Source organism: Ochotona princeps, chromosome 19 (genome assembly GCF_030435755.1).
Source record: "Ochotona princeps isolate mOchPri1 chromosome 19, mOchPri1.hap1, whole genome shotgun sequence".
NCBI lineage: Eukaryota > Metazoa > Chordata > Mammalia > Lagomorpha > Ochotonidae > Ochotona > Ochotona princeps.
The window spans coordinates 45,470,030-45,490,855 of record NC_080850.1 but is presented as its reverse complement, the minus strand read 5'-3'; the positions used below and the strand labels follow the sequence as shown (position 1 = coordinate 45,490,855).

At 38.0% G+C, this 20,826-nt stretch overlaps 1 protein-coding gene across 2 annotated transcripts in view; it reads left to right on the top strand.

The window, feature by feature from the left end:
* The window catches only part of DMXL1 (Dmx like 1), a 109,117-nt gene extending 88,523 nt beyond the window's left edge, over positions 1-20,594 (top strand). For both annotated transcript variants that reach the window (XM_058677850.1, XM_058677851.1), the window contains 10 exons: positions 2,661-2,747; positions 3,280-3,401; positions 3,776-3,917; positions 6,724-6,784; positions 9,546-9,673; positions 11,976-12,068; positions 12,797-12,888; positions 13,538-13,590; positions 16,944-17,161; positions 18,505-20,594. In XM_058677850.1, the coding sequence (XP_058533833.1) occupies positions 2,661-2,747; positions 3,280-3,401; positions 3,776-3,917; positions 6,724-6,784; positions 9,546-9,673; positions 11,976-12,068; positions 12,797-12,888; positions 13,538-13,590; positions 16,944-17,161; positions 18,505-18,729 (1,221 nt within the window). In that variant the 3' untranslated portion in view covers positions 18,730-20,594. The remainder of the gene's footprint in view (positions 1-2,660; positions 2,748-3,279; positions 3,402-3,775; positions 3,918-6,723; positions 6,785-9,545; positions 9,674-11,975; positions 12,069-12,796; positions 12,889-13,537; positions 13,591-16,943; positions 17,162-18,504) is intronic.
* Positions 20,595-20,826: the final 232 nt, after the last annotated feature.

Sequence of the window (20,826 nt, the reverse complement as noted above, 5' to 3'; positions counted from 1 at the left end):
TTGAAGAGTATAAGTTATTTGTATAAGTCTGATACATCAATGTTTTGTGTATGAGTTTTCTTTTTTGGTGTTGAATTAAAATCTTTGCCTAAACTAACAAAATTTCCCCCATTTTGTTGCAGATGTGTTGTAGTGTGTCTATAATCCATTGTGAGTTAGTTTTTAAAAATGTTTTGTTGTTTATGAATCTCACTTTTTTTGGTTTTGTTTTGTCATGTGTATCAGTTGTTCCCTAGGAGTTGACGATGTTATCTTTCTGGTTGATTTGTTTGTCTCTGTTAGTAACCCACTGCTTAGATTACGGTGGCTTTGTCGTACATCGTGAAGTCAGGTAGTGGCAAGTCCTTCAGGTTTATCCTTTTGTTTGTTTGTTTTTGTTATTTTTTTCTTCATTGCACTAAGTAAAACTTACAGTCTGGTGTTGAACCTTAAGTGGTAAGGGCAGATGTTTTATCATTTCTGATCTTGAAGAAATTGTATTTGGTGTTTCATTACTAAGTAGATTTATAATCTTTAGTAGGAAAGTTCTTTATTCTGACGTCGGATCAACCTTACCTTCCTAAGCTAAATCCTAAGCAGTCACGATATATTAAACAGGACCATTAACTGGTGTAAGACAATTCAGCATATTTCTTTTGGAGTGAATTTTAGTAGTTAATGTCTTTCAAGAAGCTGATGGCTTCATTTCTGTTGTCAAATGTATCAGCTGCTCAGAACACCCCTGTGGCCTTTCGGTGTGTGTTGGGTGTGTGGCCGCGCCGCCCTTCAGTTCTCTGCTATTATCTTGGAAACCAGATGTTCTCTTCTTCTTTTATGTTGCCTGATATTTTCAGTTTTGATGTTATGTTATATTTGATTGCTTCTTACTTTCTTCGAGATGTGTCTTTAATTAATAATCTTCAGGTTTTTTCTGTGCTTTTTATTATGTCACTAGAGTAGTACTGAAGCACTCTGGGTACACATATTTACATTGTATAAAATGCAAGTAATTGAAAATTAATAAGGCCACTGGTCTTAGTACAGCTTCCCCATAGATCTGTGTGACTTTTTGTTCATTCCATTCTTGGGACCTTATTCCTAGCAGGTGAGGTTAGCATTCATCATTTTAAATCTGCTGCTTCTCTGGTGGGAATAGTAGTGAAATGGAGTTACCCTGTGTTAGAAGTACTGTGCTCTTGTGCTGTGAAACCCAAACACTGTTCAAGATCGGTGTCTGCGTAATCTCTTCTTTGTCATTGTGAGGAAGTATAAAGAAACCTGTCACGTTCGTCATTTAATGTACAGTGCACTAGTATCAAGTCCGTTTATGTTGGTAGGCAACTCCCACCACCTTTCTATGGAATTTCTCATTCCCTCATCTAAAAACTCATGCCTCACCTACGGCCAGGTGTTAACCAATTTATTGGTTAAATTGCAGCGCATCTATTTGTTAGCATCCAGTTTGTCAAAAACCAGTACCAGGACAATTAGTGTTACCTTAGGCACCTGGTAGATGGGTGGGCAAGCTGGGATTCTATCCTAGGATTATGAAGTTTAACTTGTATGTTCTTATTGCATGGCAGGTTGTTGGTCATGTGTGTGAGAGCTAAAACCATTCTTAGAGGACAAATGAAAGCACCCGGAATAATCAAACACTGGAATTCTTTTACACGTATAAGCAAATTAGATTTTAGTTTAAAATAGATTTAGCATCTGTACATCTAGTGACTGTGATTTAGGTTGTATAAGGGTGTTTTTGTTTCTACTCCACAGTTGAAACAATCAGCAGTCTTATTAGTTGCCATTTTTAAAAAATATTGCCAGCACTGGTCAGTTCTGTAATCAGTGGGCAAGCATTGGTGATATTCTTATTAACCTTTTCAGGAAGTAAATTTGTATATGCTTATTTCTGAATTTCACAGTAAGGTGTAAAACATTTTATTGTAGTCCATTTGAAAAGGTTGGCGATAACCTGCAGTCAGATATATTAAGCAATATTTACACTTCAGTAATCGCTGTCCTTTCCAATCTCTGACTGTTTTAGTAAATGTTGACTTTATATAATATTCTCCTCTGAGTTAGAAAGGTTATTTACATCTCTTCTGGGTTATGCAGAAGATCAAAATATACATTCCCCCGTTCAAAGTGCATTGAACCACTGTTTATTCAGCAAATGAAATGACTACTGACTTGGGCAAGTTATTATGCCTTTTAGGTTTTCTGGTTTCTTTTCTATATATTGAAAGTTATTTTAGACCATGATTCAGTGAATTAAACTAAGCTGTTCATTTCTTGTTTCACTATGACCTGTCCACTAGGAGTAGTCTTGTAGGGTTATTTGTAAACAATTAGTGATTATTCTTTGTGCTCTGTGAAACCTAAGGTATTCACCTTAATAATATTTATGAGATATTATAAGGACATTATAATATCAAGATATTGGTAAATCTTTAATAATTAGAAAATGTCAGTCTTTTAAAGTTAATTCATTGTAGCTTCAGAAATGCCCAGTGAATGACATTATATGCCGTATCAGTTATAGTATTTTACATAACGTTTGGCATACAAGCATACATTTTTCAAAAATAAGGTGTGCACATGCTAAGTGATTTGCACATATTATTTGTTTTATTACTGAACTCAATCTGAACTCAGTTGCACATTTTATTTCCTTCCATTAGATAGAAGCGGATTTGGGATATCCTGGAGGTAAAGCAAGAATTATTCATAAAGAATCTGATATCATTACTGCATTTGCTGTTAATAAAGTAAGTATATGGACAGTTTCCTTTTATTTGATTAAAAAATGCCTAATTGTGATCACCTTCTCATTTATGATTTCCTCCAGCATACTTTCCACGCTGTTTTTCTCTGACCTTTTTGTACTTTACTTCTCCTTACTTAAGACTGAGAGATTTTAAGAGGAAGTTGATATTTTATTTGAATAATTAACTGTTGTATCTTCAGATTTCCTTCATCTCTGCCTTTGTCCATTTCCCAGGGCTCTTCTGCAATTTTTGCACATTTCTAAATTGAGCCAAGTTTAGAGAGATTGAAACATTCTAGCAGACTAGATAGACAGTGCTGGGAGAGAAGAGAACGTAGCGTATGTATTGCAGTTTGTGATTCGTTTTTTGATGTAGTTGAATTCCTGAAATCTAATCCTATGCAAGCTCAGCCCTGTAATCACTTCAGTAAAGTTGATTCCTAAGGTATTTATTTATGGAATTCTGTGCTTTAATTAACACTGTCCAATTACTGTTATGCTTTTTAATTTAAACACTGTCCTTTATCTTGCAGGCAAATAGAAACTGCATAGCAGTTGCTTCCAGTCATGATGTTCAAGAACTGGATGTTTCTGGAATTCTGGCTACACAGATCTATACTTGGGTGGACGATGATATAGAAACAGAAGCCAAAGGGTGCCTTACGCTTTTTTTTTTATTCACTAAAGTTGTCATACAATTTACTGTATTTACTCAACTCCAGCTTTCAATAAATTGTTGAAAAGCGCCAACTCCAGCTTTGAATAAATTGTCGAAAAGCGTTTTCTAAATCCTAACTGGAGTAGAAGCTGACTCATGAGAGAGCAAGCAGGTAGTCTGGCTGTTGACAGAAGGGGATTGAGAGTTAGATACTAAGTGAGAGGGATGCAAGTTGACCATGAAGTCAGTTAGGAGAAAAAGCTGAAGAAAATTGATTTCAAAAGGGAACTGTCAAGTTAGCATGAGAGATGTGCAGTGTGGAGAAGTAAAGAACTGATGGACCACTCTGTTCTGATTGGCACTTCTTGTAGGTCGGAAGAGTTTTTGGTTATCCATGCCCGTGATGACTTAGCAGCTGTTCAAGGCACCACTCCCTATACGCACAGCAACCCCGGCACGCCCATCAACATGCCTTGGCTTGGCAGCACGCAGACTGGCAGAGGTGCCTCTGTGGTAGGTCTAGTTAAAGTGTTCTAGTTTGTATAGAATGTTTTTTCACTCAGATTAGTAGAAAAATGACACTGAAAACCTTTTTCAACTTCTAAATTTTTAACAAATCTTACATGCTGGAAATTTAAGTCTTGATTATGAAGAATGCCAAATACTATTTTAAAAATGTGTATTTTTGATACAAGAGAGTTATATTTTAATTAGCAATTATTTATAACATATTGGTCCAAATCAGACTTTGCCAAATTATGGCTCATAGGTCAGTTCCTGTCGCCTGTTTTCACAATAGTGATTACATTTTCATTGGTTGGAAACACTTGTATCATTTATGCCAAATGGAAATTACATGAAATTCTGTTTTAGCCTTATCCAGTTTTACAAGAACAGTCTTGGTCATCTGCTTCGGTTTCGTCGGTGGTAAAACTGAGCACCTGCAGTCGAACCATGAACACACAGACCCTCAAACATGTGCACCCTGTGCTTTGCTGGAAATGTTTGCTCACTCGCTCCTAACCTGGATCATGTCCTTTAATGGTTATCAACTAACAACAATTTCCATATTAATGCCAAAGATTTTAAAATTTTCATTCAAATAAGTATATTACTCTTTCAGCAAAAGCCATGTAATTTTTTTTAATTTAGCAAAATGCGACATGCAGAATTTTTTTTTAATGAAGAAAAAAAAATAAGAAACAGCCAACACCATTAAGTCTGAATGACTTGCCAGATGTGTCACTTCTGTTTTTTTTTCATTTACTAAGTTTTATGGAATACTTTCAAGGCTCAGTCATTTTCAGTTTGTTGTGCTTGAACACAGTTTCCTCATAGCTGACAGAACCTACCCTCTGTTGCGGTGTCTGTTCTAACAAGTGTCCCTTCCCTTGGCTCAGTGACTTCAGATGCCAGTGTGTGAAGGATTACACCGAATTTGAAAAGCAGTGTAGTAACTTTTCAAAGGAGATGATTTGGTTGACGTTAATTTTTTTTCCAGTTGGCAGATCTTAAAATGTATTTGGTGAACTTGCTGATACAATCTTTTAAAGGAAAACTTAAAGAGATAAAGATGTATATAGGCTTTTTTTTTTCAACTCCAACTTTAGAGAACATGGCACAGTTCCACCTGTAACAGCTTTCTTGCTGGTCTCTGGCTTCCTCAGCAGCCAGTTAGTTAACCTTTCCCAAAACATCATCCACATTGTCGCTGTACTTCTGAACAATTCCAGATTTCCCAGTAAAACTGAAAAATAAACAAGTTGTTCCCAAGGCCGCATGTCCTGCAAGGTTTACCCCCCCAGTCTGCCATGCAACCTCATCATTCTTCATTCTACACAGGTCTTTCTTTGGGCTGATTGCGCTACCTTGTTTATCTCTGGAATTCATCAAGAAGTTGTCATGTCAGAGCCATGGCCTTGCCTTCTGTTTGAAATGTTCTGTACCTGTTCCACATGTCCAACACAACGCATTCCTAGAAATGTTTCCACTTTCCCTACTACAGGTTTTTGACCCTAACTCTACCTCTTGTCATTTTATGTCTTCTTATTTCATTTTACAAGCTGCATAATGCTTAATGGCCGTTGAATCACACAGATAGTTAGCTTATTTATGTCTTAGGAAATGAAACTTTTTGAGAGCTTGAATTCTGTCTTTGTTGGAAACAGATGACCATTAATTAGAGTGAAGTTGAGCATACAGTAGGTTTTGAGAGCTTTGTAATATAGGGCTCTGCCTTTGACACCCTGCAGAGGGTGAGTTCTTGCTGTCCAGATCTTACAGGGCTAACTTCTTGGTTGGACTAGCTGCGGGTTCTGAACATGTGTGTACCAGGTTACACTCTTCCATGCTCAAGTAAAAGACATTAACAGAGTAACACTGAGTAACACTGAGCTTTTCAAGTCCTGTGCTGGAGGGTTTGTTTATTTGTTGTTTTGTTTTCTTTTATAGTCTAGTTAGAAAACCAGTAGCAATCTTTACTCTTTTGAATAAGAACAGGGGATTTGAAGATGAAATTTGTTAAACAAAAGTAATGTCTAATAAGTTTCAGTATTGTCCAGAGAATTGATAACGTTTTCTTTTTGTCCTGTATTTCCACTGAATGATGAATACTAGTGACACAAACAGTGCTGCTATGACTAATTGTGCTCTTCTGACATAGAGCTGCCTCCACAAGTTCCCTTCGTTTCTGTCCCTCAAGTTCTAGTCCTTTCCCCCCCTCCCTCCCATTTTCTGCCTGCCACATGTTTAAGCTATTTGGATTGTTTAAAATCTGTGTTTGCAGTAGCAGATCTGTCCGGGATTGGTGGTACAGACGGCATGATGTCTGCTGTAGCTGTGGTACTGTACAAATAGGAAAAGTTCCATAAATTAAAAATTTCCTTCTTAGTTCAGATGCTTTATTCTTCACAGTCTACTTAGCTCATTCAGTGCATGATCTTAAAATGATGAAATAACCAATTCCAGACTATCAATTAAAGTTTAATTTGTTTACCTCTTTTATTTTCACATGCTTCTGTCTGTCTTTTTAACCTTATACTATTCAGGATTATTCCAATAAATTTAATGGGATCAGAAAAGAATTGACAAGAAAGGAGGTAAGACTAAAATTTTGAGGGGAATTTCTTCTTAAACTCAAGTCAGTGATGCAGAAAATCTGTTTACAGCTGAAATAGCTGCACTGTTAAATTTCTGTTCTTATGGTTTTGATTTCACATTCATAATGATAGTTATGAAACCTCAGATAAATGCTGTTTGAATTCCTGTCACAGTGTGACTTTTCAATTCTAATTTATCTTTAAAAATCTTCTTTTTCCAGATGATTAAGAAGGCCATTAATAATGTCAGAAGAATGACGTCTCATCCAACTCTGCCTTACTGTAAGTTAACAATCATTAGACAGTTACCTCTTCATGATCATTTTTATTAGAAGGAATTTATTGGGAGCTTATAGTTTTATTTAAAAGCAGCATTTCTTTAGTTTTTTGGTAGGTAATGTTTTCTAATACATAAATCTTTATTTGAAAATTGAATATAAATAGAAAAAGAATTTCCCAATTGACAGGCAAGGCTAACTTTTAAGGTGGTAAATGTTTGCAGTGTGCATACTTTTTGGTTAGCACTTTTTATCTTTGAACATATCTGGGTTTATTAGATAATTCTAATTTGTCATTGAAATTACTGTTTTACTTGACATCTTTTATTACACATATAGAACCATGATGTAGCATTTATTGCCTCATCATTATCAGTTTGTATTTTGTTAATTTGTCAGTAAGTTCTTTTATCACATGCATTTATGGTATGTATAGTAAATGGCTGTTTGTAGTTTTGTTGTTACTGTTTGTTGAGGTGTTTATTTATATGCTTAGGTTGCACCACTAAGGAAAACCATCCCAGGGTTTTCCCTCCAATGCTTTTCTTCTCGCTTCCTCATGATCCATCGTGCAGCACGAAGGAGGAACACACTGGTGGGGTGGGAGCAGCTCTTGGAGTCTGCACAGCAGATCTGGTGCTGTCCACTGCTAGCTTGTCTAACCTGCTTGTGGGGTTCTCATCTGGCTTCCTGGCCCTATGAGCGTCAGTGATTTCAAATCTGCCAGTGTAACCATGTTCATAGTCAGTTAGAAGCTTGATTTAGGAATGTAGCCTGTTAAGAACCCGAGTTTGCATCTGTTAATATGTGACCTCATGTGTTCTCAAATAGGCATTCCAGTCTAAACCTTGCTATTATAAGCAGTGTTTTTAATTACATACTTACTTATACTTACAGGAGTAGGTTATTATTGAACTTACAGAGATAACTACATTGCCATGAGAAAGAATACTATTAGTTTCTAAATCAAATAAGGAGAAAAATAATTGTTTCATCTTTGTTCACTTACCTAGTTACTCTTTCTAGCTTAAAAGGAAAAAAAAAAAAAAAAGGAAGGCTTTCCTAATTCTGAAAACCAAAACTGGGACGGGCATTTGGCATAGCAGTTAATGCATGACTTGGGATGCTTGAGTCCCTGTTGGAATGCCTGAGTGTGCGTTTCCACCTTGCTTCTGATCCAGGTTCTTGCTAACATGCACCCTGGGATGCCACCGGGTGATGATTCAGGTACTTGGCTGCATAATACCCCAGAGTTCTGGGTTCCTCACCCAAGCCTGGCCCAGCCCTGGCTTTTATGGGTGTCTGGGAATGAACCAGTGGGTGAAGGATCCGTCTGTCTGTGTGTTCCTCACCCAAGCCTGGCCCAGCCCTGGCTTTTGCCCTGGCTTTTATGGGCGTCTGGGAATGAACCAGTGGGTGAAGGATCCGTCTGTCTGTGTGTGTTGTCTTTGTGTGTGAGATTCTGCCTTTAGATTAACAAATGTATTTTAAATCTTAAAAAATAAGAATTCTTTTCAGGTCATTTAGTCCCATGTAATTCTTGCTTTTCCTCTTCTTGGATAGCAGTTTGTCAGTCTCTCTCTCTCTCTCTCTCTCTCTCTCTCTCTCTCTCTCTCTCTCTCTGTTTTTTTTATAGTTCTAGAAAGTCTAGCCTTCTCTAGTTGTATGATCTTAAGTTACCAAAAACCTGGGTTTCTCACAGTCATTCCTATGAATCTCGTTGAAAACATAATATAATTGATTAGAAAACCTTTCAGGCATACTTTAGGCTCAGGAGATGATGAGAATTCATTATGGTAATCACATACTTGACACGGATACTTGCCTTTTCTGTGCCATAAAACATTTTAACATAACTTCAAGGATAATGGTGACACTCCCAGGCCATCTTGTATTTCTAGGAATTTCATAACATTTCAGCAAGACCCAAAACCGTAGCCTCCTATCCAGACAAATTTGTCTGAGGAAACTTCTGCTTCACCATCATTCCAGTGTGAAAGAGAAGCCCGCTTAGCACAGAGTGCGTACCTGTTCTTTGGGCGTGTTCTAAAGCCCTGTGAAAACTAAGTTTGAATCCAAGAAGAACTAGGCAGGTACTCCGATACTGGTAAAGTGTGCTGTACAGTTAGTTGTCTGCGGGTGCTGTGTATAAGATATTCATGAAACATTAACGGAGTTTATGTTTAGACTTGGGTCCCCATCTTTAAGGTATTTCATGATACATGTGCAGATCTTGTAAGGTCCAAGAAAACCCAGAATTCAAACATTTAGGATTTCAAGTATTTTAGATAAGGGACACTTTATATTTAACCTATATTAAATAATCAGGATTTGTTAAAGATTATAGAAAAGCTATTTAGGTTTTTTTTTTTTAAGAACTCATTTAGCTAAAAAAAAAAAAAAGGCTTTTAGTAAAATAAAAGGCTACTGTTGCATCTGTGCTATTTGTCATACCATACGAAAAAGATGCTACAATGATTTATCAACACTGTCATTGAGGTAAGTTGAAAAGGAAATATATCTTTTGAGGTCTGAGTTAAATGTTTCTGCTGTAAGAGGGTGTGTTTTCAAAAGAAAGCACATCATATAACTATCCTATGCTGAGAAGTCAAGTGAAATTTCATACAAGGGTAAATTCGTATGTATTGAACCTAACTCATTTCTTAGGTATTTCTTTCCCCAAAGGTTTCCACATTGGATTAAGAAGTAAATTTTCGCTCTGATTCTTAAAATAAATTTACAATTGTTGCATTCCTGTGATACAGATCTAACAGGAGCTCAAGATGGAAGTGTCAGAATGTTTGAGTGGGGCCATTCTCAACAAATAACCTGTTTTCGGGCTGGTGGCAATTCAAGAGTTACAAGAATGAGATTTAACTATCAGGGAAATAAGGTAATACACAGAATTGCAAATGTTACGAGTTAATTCTTATCAACTTATTAAGATGTGAGATGATTATCACTGGTTTGTTTTTAAGCCAAGGATAGAGAATCCTGTAAGCTTTTAGGAATGAGCGGGTGAAAATGCTTACTTTTAACCATCCATGCCAAATTTCTCATGTCAGTGTACTCAGAAGCTCAGTCCCCAGGAGACATGAAGCAGTGTTCACAGAGTGATGGTGGGCAGCAGGGATGCAGCGGAGTCCCTGTTGATGTGTGCTGTGCATGGCCTCACTGAGAAGCTGTTTAGGTCGATGTACTCCAGAAAGCAGGATAAACTAAGGAAAGGAGTAGACCCAGGAAGAATACCTGAGACAAGTGTAGAAACAAGGTATTAATATCCCAGAATTTTAAAAAAACACCAATAGCTTGAATCAGTAGTAGAAAAGGGATTTGAACACTCAGTTATTATGTGCATGACCAGTAGCCCTAGTTTGTAATCAGGTGTATAATCAGACTTTTTCCTGTATAAGGTTGATAAATGGTTTGATTTGTAATAATCTGCAGTAATGATGTTGACTAATGTGTGAGAAAAATGGTATAATGACTTAGATAACCATACAGGATCTAATGTTATCTCTGACGGCTTTAAAGGAGGCTCACTACTGAAGGTGTTCCATTTTCAGATCTCTATCCTACATAATTTTGAAAATTTGTATTTATAGAATGTTCAAAGCAGCACTTTTTTATTTTTTATGATGATTATGTGGTTGATCAGGGTGGGAAGGGTCAAGGGTTAGGAGAGAGTGGGTAAGACCATTGTTTCCAAATTTTCTTTTTCTTGCTCCTGTATCTGGGGGGAAAAGAAGGGATAAGGGGAAAAGCTGCACTCAGCCTCCCAACCACCTCAGCACCTGGGCTGGAGAATGGTCACCCAGGATCATCCCACGGTCCCTGGCGTGGCGCATGCTCCAAGTTCTTTTTAAGTGGTTTCGATAGTTCTGAAATGCTGTTGGTCTTGTCGATCAAAGTATGAGGAAATCCTTTCAAGGTCCATAAAGAAAGAGGAAAACTCTGTAAATTATGATACTATACAGTACAAAGGTTAGCTAAATTGTATGTATTGATGTAGGCCGGTGATTATAATAAGAAGTCTAATTGAGTCTGTTAACTATGATCCTAATTTTTTTAAATTATAATATTTTTTTAAAAAGATGATTTGCTTGAAAGGCAGAGTTAGAAAAACCGAGACAGAGGTGCCTCCCGCCTTGGCGCACCCTCCTGAGGCTGCAGTGGCCAGAGCGGGCTGCTCTGAGGCCAGGCACCGGGGCTGCTGGCCACCCTGTGCTGCCCAAGGCGTATCGTCGAAGAGCTGTATCACGAGTCACACTGGGAGTCGGCCAGAGCCACCAGCGAGGCTTGGCTCGCCTGCCGCAGCACCAGCCCCCAAATTGAGAATGGAAAACTGCTTCATGTGGGAATGCTTGCATAGTCACAACAACTACTCTGAAAGGAAACACCTCAGATTGTTTGCTGTGAGCTCTGTGGCAGAGGAATGGCAGGAGTCCAAAATAGACACTTGCTTTATTTTATATGCTTTACATTGAACATCCATTCATTTTGTAATTAAAAGAAAAATTGGGAGCTGTCTTACTCATTCTTCAGGACCCATCTCACATAAAAATGTTGTGCTACTACATTATTTTTTTATGTCTTTGTGATTGAAATTGTTCTGAGTTATAATGGAGTTATTTTTCTATGACAGTACTCATTTCATTTTGCTTTCTACCCTCCTTTGAAGCATTTCATTTACTACATGTTCCAGAAGTCTTTGTTTCGTCTTTCTTTGTTTAAACAAAGATTGAATCCCTCTGTCCTATTTTTGGAATGCAGTAGAGAATGCGTGGACTAGCCTGCAGGTCCATATCCTAGCGTGACTGTTTGGTGGAGAATGCGTGGACTAACCTGCAGGTCCATATCCTAGCATGGGTGTGTGATGGAGAATGTGTGGACTAGCCTGCAGGTCCATATCCTAGCGTGGGTGTGTGATGGAGAATGCGTGGACTAACCTGCAGGTCTATATACTAGTGTGGGTGTGTGGTGTTTGTGTGCTTTATGTTTGCACTGGGAGATTTTTAAGCAGTGGCTCTGTTTTCTAAAACTAGATCCATGCTCAAGTGAAAAGTTGAGCAATTTATCAAACATGTTTTAATAAGAGTATGTGAGTGCCACACTGTGTAGGTATTTTATGTTAAATATTCTATATTAAATATTTTACATTTATATTAAATATTTTATGGTGTTTTTTCTTTTAGTTTGGAATAGTTGATGCTGATGGATATTTAAGTTTGTACCAGACAAATTGGAAGTGTTGTCCAATTACTGGAAGCATGCCCAAACCATACCTGGTAAGCCAAGAATTCTTAAGTGAAATCTGGGTTTTTATTTTTTTCATACTTGGTACCAGAAATGTTAAAGACAACAAATGCAGTCTGTGTAGTCTTGTGTACTTAATCACTTCACTGTAGGCAAGCGAGGTTGGGGCAGGCGGTTAGAGGACCATGAAAGAATAGACAGGGTGCTGCTTATTTTCATGAAGCCAACAGACAGATGCATTCCTTAAGGGACTGCCTTTTTTTTTTTTTAAAGATTTATTCAGTTTATTACAAAGTCAGATATACAGAGAGGAGGAGAGATAGAGAGAAGATCTTCGGTCCGATGATTCACTGCCCAAGTGAGCCACAATGGCCAGTGTGCGCCGATCCGATGTCGGGAACCAGGAACCTCCTCCGGGTCTCCCACGCGGGTGCAGGGTCCCAAAACTCTGGGCCGTCCTCAACTGCTTTCCCAGGCCACAAGCAGGGAGCTGGATGGGAAGTGAAGCTGCTGGGATTAGAACCGGCACCCATATGGGATCCCGGGGCGTTCAAGGCGAGGACTTTAGCCACTAGGCCATTGTGCTGGGCCCCTGTCTGCTTTTTAATGTTTAGTTAACCAAACCAAGGACTAATTTCAGGGTGAATAAGGTGCAGAGCATTTAAGGAGGCTATAAGGCACATGATCAGGTGTCGACCACTTAGAGCTACCTGCTCATGAAGCTTTTAGAGATGAATAACATTTGTTTCACCCATCCTAGACGTGGCAGTGTCACAACAAGACAGCCACTGACTTTGTCTTCCTGAGTTCCTCTTCCCTGATAGCGACTGCAGGTCTCTCAACTGACAGTAGGTAAGAGATGGGATGAAGCTGTGCATGTGTGGCTGATTGCTTCTTACTGCTTTTGTCTCGGGAATGTGTTCATAATTAAGCCTTTGGCCATTTTTGTTATTAAAACTGGTTTCTTCCTTAAAGCTTTTTAGTGTCCTGATTATAAAGTTAAGGAATTTGGGTGCAAAATGAAGAATTCTCTTATTATTCCCTACATATTTATTGCCTTGTTGTTTGGTTAATTTAATAAATATCATTTTTATTTTTCTACGAGAAAAACATGAGAGTCAGAAATATGTGCTAGTTCCTTATGTGTGTTGGCATCTCCATAGAGTGAAAACATTTACTCTGCTTACAGGAAAGTTGGGTGACCCTTGCTATTTGTGTATGTCATATGTCTGTAAAATTAGAGAATCAGTGACTGCAAGATTGTATTTATCCTTATAATGCTATACATATTAATCTAAAGTTACTCAGTTTTATAAGCTAATAGTTTTAAACTTTTGTATAAAAATTAGTCATGTAAATGCATTGGTTACTTGCATTTGTATTTTTACAAGCAACTTTCCATGAAAATAAGGTTCAGATATTCTGTAATTATGAGTTACACTTCTTTTTCATTTTATGGTTTGCCTTCAGTATAACTTAATAATCTTTTTTTCCCCCCTAGAAACGTATGTTTATGGGATACTCTTGTAGCACCAGCCAATAGCTTAGTCCATGGTAAGTTTTGAAAGCATTTTATAAATTCTGTAAGTTAAAATATTAATTAAACTTTTAAATGATATTTAGATTTGTTTTCATGACACATTTATTAGCCTGTGAGGTTTATCTTGCCCATGATGGCAGCATTTGGAAGCAGATACTGTCACACATAATTAACTCTTCACCAAACCTTGATGGGGAACAGTGAGGATTTAAAACATCCAAATAAAATTGACGGTAATTTCCACTCAGCTGGTCCTCACAGGTCCTCACCGTGAGCAGTGAGCCCAGGTCATTTCTGACATTACGTCCGTGCTCACCACTGCCAGTCAGCATTCTGCTGCAAGTCGTAGGTAACCCCAGAAAGGGGGTCATACATGTAGATTGGAAGCGAGGAAGTAAATAAAAATGTGTTCATTCACAGATGACGTGTGTGTGGAAAATCCCAAAGAATCTGTCGAAAGAAATCCTGGAACTTATTATGTGAGAATACTAAGATTAGGACACTAGGGCCACAGGGGCCCAGTGTACGATACGCTACAGTGTCGCATAGTACAGTGCCGGAGGAACCCACTGCTGAGCGTCCAGTCCAGTTCCCTGCTGGTGCACTAGGAAAGTAGCAGGTGACCACACACATGCTTGGGCACCTCTTCCCACATGGACAACAGGAATGGAGTGCCAGGCTCGTGGCTTCAGGCTGGCCCCTGCAGCCATTTTCTGGGGGCTGACCCAAGTGATCTCTGTCTCTTTTTCTCTACCCCCACCCCATGCTGCTCTTCAGATAAACACATTTTTTAAACATATTGTGCATTTTATTTTATTTTTTTACATTTTATTATTATTATCATCATTTTATGATACAGTTCCATAGGCTCCTGGCATTTCCCTTATCCCCTCCCCAAACCCCTCCCACCACCTAGTTCCTCTATATCATTACTAAAATATAGTTCTTCATACACAGTCATATGTCCATCATTGCGGGCCTGGACAATGGCAGAGAGTCCAGCATCCTATTGTCAAGATATAGTGAACAGTTTCATTGTAAGTCCATCTTTGTCTGGAAGTAGAAATACCTACTAAGATATGTCCTCACATTTGATTGTTAATCTCCATTTCACAGCTAGTGTACATCCCCTCAAATGAAAAGTCATAATACAAAATCAACAATAGATAGAAATTTACAATGCCATGAAGTTAAATAACATGTTACTAGATATGACAGTCTCCATTACACAGTTACTATACATCCCCTTAAACATACGCACCAACAAAAATCAGCGGAAACTATATCGCCTAAGGTTTGTTGTTTTCTGTTAGTTTCATCTCTTCAAAACACTTCCTTCTGATTAAATCATTCAGTGACTCGTAGATCATACAGTAGCATCATTTTCTTCAAGAAGGTTCTTGATTTTCATTTCTTCAGCTACACGTTAGTCATTTAGTAGCATGTTATTTAACTTCATGGTGTTGTTAATTTCTTTTTTCTCCCTGATGTTGATTTTGTTTTGTGACTTTTCAGATAAACACATTTTAAGAAGTACTTAAGTATTTGTATATTTGAAAGACAGAGTTACAGGGCGAGGAGCGACAGACAGTCTTGCATTTCCTAGTTCACGCCCATGGTGACTGCAGTGGCTGCCGCTGGGCTTGTCTGAGGCTGGGAGCTTCTTGCTAGTCTCTCACAACAGTGCAGGGGCCATCTCTCACTGCTTTCCCACACGCATCAGCAGGGAGCTGGATCAGATGTGGAGCAGTGGGAACTCAAACCAGTGCGCCTATGAAATGCTGACTCTGCAAGTGGCAGTATTACCCACTACTCCACAGCACCAGACCCCAAGTTAATAATAATAATAAATTGCAAGGTTAGTATTCAAAAGTCACTGCTTTCCTATATACCAACAGTGAACAGCAACAATTTGTAATTTATACAATGTAGGCATTTACAGTAGCACCCAAAATAATGAAATAGGCATGGATCAGACAAAATATGTACAGGGTCTGTATTCAGAAAACTATAAAGTATCATGAAATAAATAATAATTTAAAAAAAGGCTTGACTAAATGAGGAGTGACTGCATTCACAGATGGGTGATTTGCATGGTTAAGATGTCCGTTCCTCCCAACTTGATATGTTCAGCCTGTGGCTGATGAAATCCAGTAAGCTGTTCGTGGATAGCAACAAACTGATTCTCAGGTTTATACACAGAAGACATGAGCAGCCAATGAAATACTGGAGAATAATCAAGCTTGAATGACTCACACTGCCTCATTTCAGGACTTACTCTAGGGGCAGGCATGTGGTGTGGCGGGTTAAGCCTCTGCTTATGGCGCCAGCACCCCTAGTCCCAGCTGCTCTGCTTCGATCCAGCTCCCTGCTGACACACCTGAGGCTCAGATCCTTAGGAGCTCGCACCCAAGTGGAAGACCCACAACATGCTCCAGGTCCTGCCTAAGGATGGAAGATCTCTCTTCTCTGTGTCTCCTCTCTTTGTAGATCCACCTTTCAAATAAAAGATAAAGCTTTTTTTGAACAAATCTTTAAGGATAGCGGTGTCAACACAATTACCCCCTTTGCATTAGCTGACTGGAAAATATGGATTTTTCTTTCACGAATGAATTTTCCTTTCCCTTCTTGGATTCTCTTTTCCTGCTTTTTTTACATTCCTTTCTTCTATTTTCCATAGATGCCAGTCATGGTGAGTTGTACCTCCTTATGTGTGATTGCTTTTGTATTCTGGAGCCTTCTGTGGGTTTGGGGAGGCTCTTGTTAAACAGCACCAAAACAGCCTTGGTCTGGGCTGGTTTTTGCCCTTTCACTGAGGCCTCGTGTCTCCCCAGGGCCTCCGGAGTTACAGGGAGCCCCTCTCCGGCTCCACTTAGGTTCTTCCTTCCTTGTGCCATGGCCAGAAAAAAAAAAAAAATCCCTCCAGGCAACAGACAGGGTTAGTCCTGTGCCTTACCCAGTCTGTCCTACCTCTCCCAGGTCAGGCTGCATCTCCTCAAGTCTGACATTGGAAATTATTAATTCTTAAATTTTCATTATTTTATTTATTATTTTATTATTCGGAAGGCAGAGTTACAACAAAGCAAGGACAGGGAGAGTAATCTTCCTTCTGCCATCCTCTGTTGCTTTCCCTGGCCATGAGCAGGGAGGTGAAATGCAAGCGGAGCAGCCGGGACTCAAACCAGTGTCTATATGATGCCAGCACTTTAGGCAGCAGCTTAATTCGCTATACCACAATGCCATCTACTTCATTTCATTTTTAAACTGTATTATGCAGGAGAGCAAATCTGTTTGCATCCATCTTGGCCAAAAACTAGAAGTATGTTTCTTTCACCTTTACTTAATAATATATTTTTTTGAATCTCAGCCTTTACCTGCCATGACAGTGGAGCCACAGTGTTAGCATATGCTCCAAAGCATCAGCTTCTGATATCAGGAGGAAGAAAAGGCTTCACCTGTGTGTTTGACCTCCGCCAGCGACAACAGAGGCAGCTTTTCCAGAGTCATGACTCGCCTGTGAAAGCCATCGCTGTCGACCCAACTGAAGAATACTTTGTTACGGGATCCGCAGAGGGCAACATCAAGGTAAACACAGAGATGTCCTGTTGTCCGCAGAATGAGAAGAAGCCTCCAGAAGCTTCAGGCCTTTAATTACGAGCATGACACAACCTGTTGACAGAATAGTATATTAACTCCTTTGTCATTTGCTTGCTGATGTTTAATAACTATTTTTATGGATCAAATAATATTTAACTTGAAATATAAGCTCAATTCATGCAAGAGAAGCACATTTTGCAAGTTGACACTTTTCAGTGTTGCATAGTTTACTGACTGCAGCTTCCAGGGGGAATGCACTATAACTTGATCTCACACTGTTCTGCATTGTTCCTTATATAAAATCGGTGTGCAGTCTCTCCGTGCCCGATTCAGGAACTGGGAATGTATCTGTGGAAGCCTGGCCATTGGCAGTGCTTTTTAGAGTCCATTCTTAAGACCTGAGTGTGTCTGAAATGTTAAGTCACTGTGTCACTGCACAGTAGGTAACTTGAACGCTCAGGAGTCCGAGTGTTTCTAACTCAGAGCTCGTGAGAGGGTCCCTGGTACTGTTGGAAACGGAGGAGGCCGTGTAAGGGGAGCCTTGTGTTGCTGCAGTGATCCGCCGCCCTAGACTCAAGTCAGTGGTGTAAATTCTTTAATTCAAGCATTAATGAGCACATTCAGTGCCATAAAATAGACTTATTTGTTAAAGCTGGCAAGTTGCTTTTAATAATTCTCAGCCAGAAAAAAAAAATTAGAATCAAAGTGCGTTAAAGAGACTTTGCTAAAGTCAAAATCGTAAATCAACAGAAATGTTTCAGTTTAAAGTTGGCTTCCCATTTGCACTGTCTTCAGTTTATCGTGTCATACCTTTAGAACAGATGCATTTGTTTTGTTGTTACAAGCCTCTTCACTTCCCTGAAGGCCCAAAAGGATTGTAGGACATCCCAGAAGGCTTAGAGAAAGCAATTGATTTCCTGATTTTTTTTTTGAGATCACTTGGTCAGTTTTTATAAACAAATAACAAAACAAAAAAACCCAACCTTTTCGTTCTGTGCTCTTTAAGAAATGCATTAATTCATACCACTTTGAATGTGCATTTGTTAAACTGTGATTTCTGAATGCCTGTTTGTTTTAAAATGTTTTCTAATTGCTGGAACTTAAGTGTCAGAACAAGAATACAAACCAAGGAACTGATGTAAAGCTAATTTATTCTCTTACTGGTTGAATTTCTAAGTAGTTACCGGTGTACAAACAGCTGGTAAATTGTATTCTACAGGGAATCCAGATGTTTTCATTGTTTTTTGGAAATTTGTGTGCAGGAAGGAAGGCCCTCTGTTTTCTTCAGGTAATCACTCACCGTGGTTGTCATTGTTTTTTGTGTCTTTCAGATTTGGAGTCTGACTTCCTTTAGTCTGCTGCACACTTTTATCAACGAACATGCCCGTCAGTCCCTTTTTAGGAACATTGGAGCTGGGGTGACACAGATTGAAACAGGGCCAGCAAATCATATTTTCTCCTGTGGAGCGGATGGAACAATGAAGATGAGAATACTACCGGATCAGTTTAGCCCCTTGAATGAAGTGCTGAAAAATGATGTGAAATTTATGCTGTAACATTTTCACAATAAGGTGTATAATTTATTGCCTATTTCATGAACGTGGCCAAGGTGTAATATATAGCAGTCATGCTGTGTGCCACACGCGCCAATGCTTTCTGGTTCTTACTGTTAATGATGGAGCTTTGCCCTGGATGCACTGATGCCTTAAAAGTTAGCAAGGTCATTCAGAATTAGATCACATTGCTGAGGTAGAATGTATAAGGAGACTGTAATAATACATATTGATAGTATGTCATAGTGTTAGAGGAGCTTTGTTTTCTTATTGATAAACTTCTGCAGATATCTCTGCATGAATATCTTTCACAGGAAAGATGTCCTTTATGTAAAAGCATTTGCACAAAATACTCGCCACATGTCACTTCCTTGATCAGACTTACACATTTCAGATGCTAATGATAGATTGACATTTGGGTAAAAATAAAGTAACAACATCTTCCTTAAAACTGTCATTGGGACTGCAATGATAAATGAGCCAAATGGCTCGTGTCAGTCCTGCCCTGGAGCCCGAGTGTGTGTGTATGTGTGTGTAGATACGTGTGTATATATGTGGCTATGTACATGTATATATATATCTTACACATCTTATTTAAAGTTAGAGTGTATATAAGTGAAACTGTAAGTCTTTTGATGTGTTTTTGTGCCATAACAGTTACTGCCACCAGAATAACAACATTTTTTTTGCAAAGGGTTTTTGGCTTTTTTTTTAAGTGTGTGGATTTTCATCCTAATTTTCAAATTCTAAGACTTCTAGGATTATGATTTTGGAGATTACTTTTGATTCAGTGAGTCTTCATAGGCAATAAAGATTCTATGTTGGCATATATAAGATACTTAAAAAGTAAATATAGGAATTTGATATAGGGTTTTTGAACATCAGATAAACATTTTACTTAAATTTTATTTTTGTTTTTCTGATTTTTTAGGTGCTTTTTATCGCAAAAATCTGAAAACCTTATAGCAGTGTTTTTAGAAACAAATGTGAAAATAGTCAAATTAATAGGCAGTATTTACAAATGTAAAATACCCTCTACATCTACCATTAATAGAAAAATAAATGTTATATTTTATTATTTTGCCAAATATATTATTTTATTATAAAATATGACCAAAATACTTAAAATGCACAATGCTTTTAACTTAAATATGCTAACCCCATTTATGTCTCTTTTGTGCTATATGTTTTCTGATTCAAAATAATAGAAAACTTGATTTTAACCAGTGAGTCTAGAGGCAGATGGGACTAAGTATATAAGGAACAGTTGTGTACTATTTAGCCTAAATATATTTTGTTTAGTAGGAACTATGAAACAAGCATTTTTATGTAATGAAATATGGACAAGTATTATCTTGAAAATTAAAGAGTAAATAAAGAAATGAAGGGCTGGTAATATGAATTTTGTAATATCCTCAGGATACTTTTATTATAAAATTATAAAAGTATATTGTTAAAGATTTTGTAAACTGTATTTCATAGTTTAAGTGTGTTGAGCAAGTTGCGGAGAAAACACTGTCGTTATAGAGTTTTTATGCACAGAATAACCTATGCTTGTACATTGTGCAATAACAGTATGATTATTTGCCATGGAAAAATCTGTGAGAGCATCTCAAACAATACTATTGTTTGATGTAGTTAAGGTTAAGTTATTTTCCAGTGCTTTCTTCACGAATCAAGATTCAGAAGACTTCAAAACACTTTCAGTGAGAGAAAAACTTGCTATTATGCTTAATAGGACAAGAGGCATTGTGGACGAACAATTCAGCATTTTAACTGAGGGTTTATATGAATTACTACAAATCATGGAAGTCCATATGTATTTACATCCAGAGTCATAATATTTTAAATAAACAATCATGCAGTGACTTTTTTTGGCATGCTATTATTTTAAGTAACATTTGTGCCAATTTAATTGACCTAGAGTATGTGACATTTTTGAATGGAGAATATTTCTCTCTGTGCTGGTTGACGTAGAGAGGACGTTCGATAACTTTGCTAGATACCCCGCTGTTTGTCTCCCACAGTCTTTTCAGTAGGTAAGTGTTATTCAAGACAGGTGGTAGTGAAAATTATTCTAAGTATAAAACAACATGTATG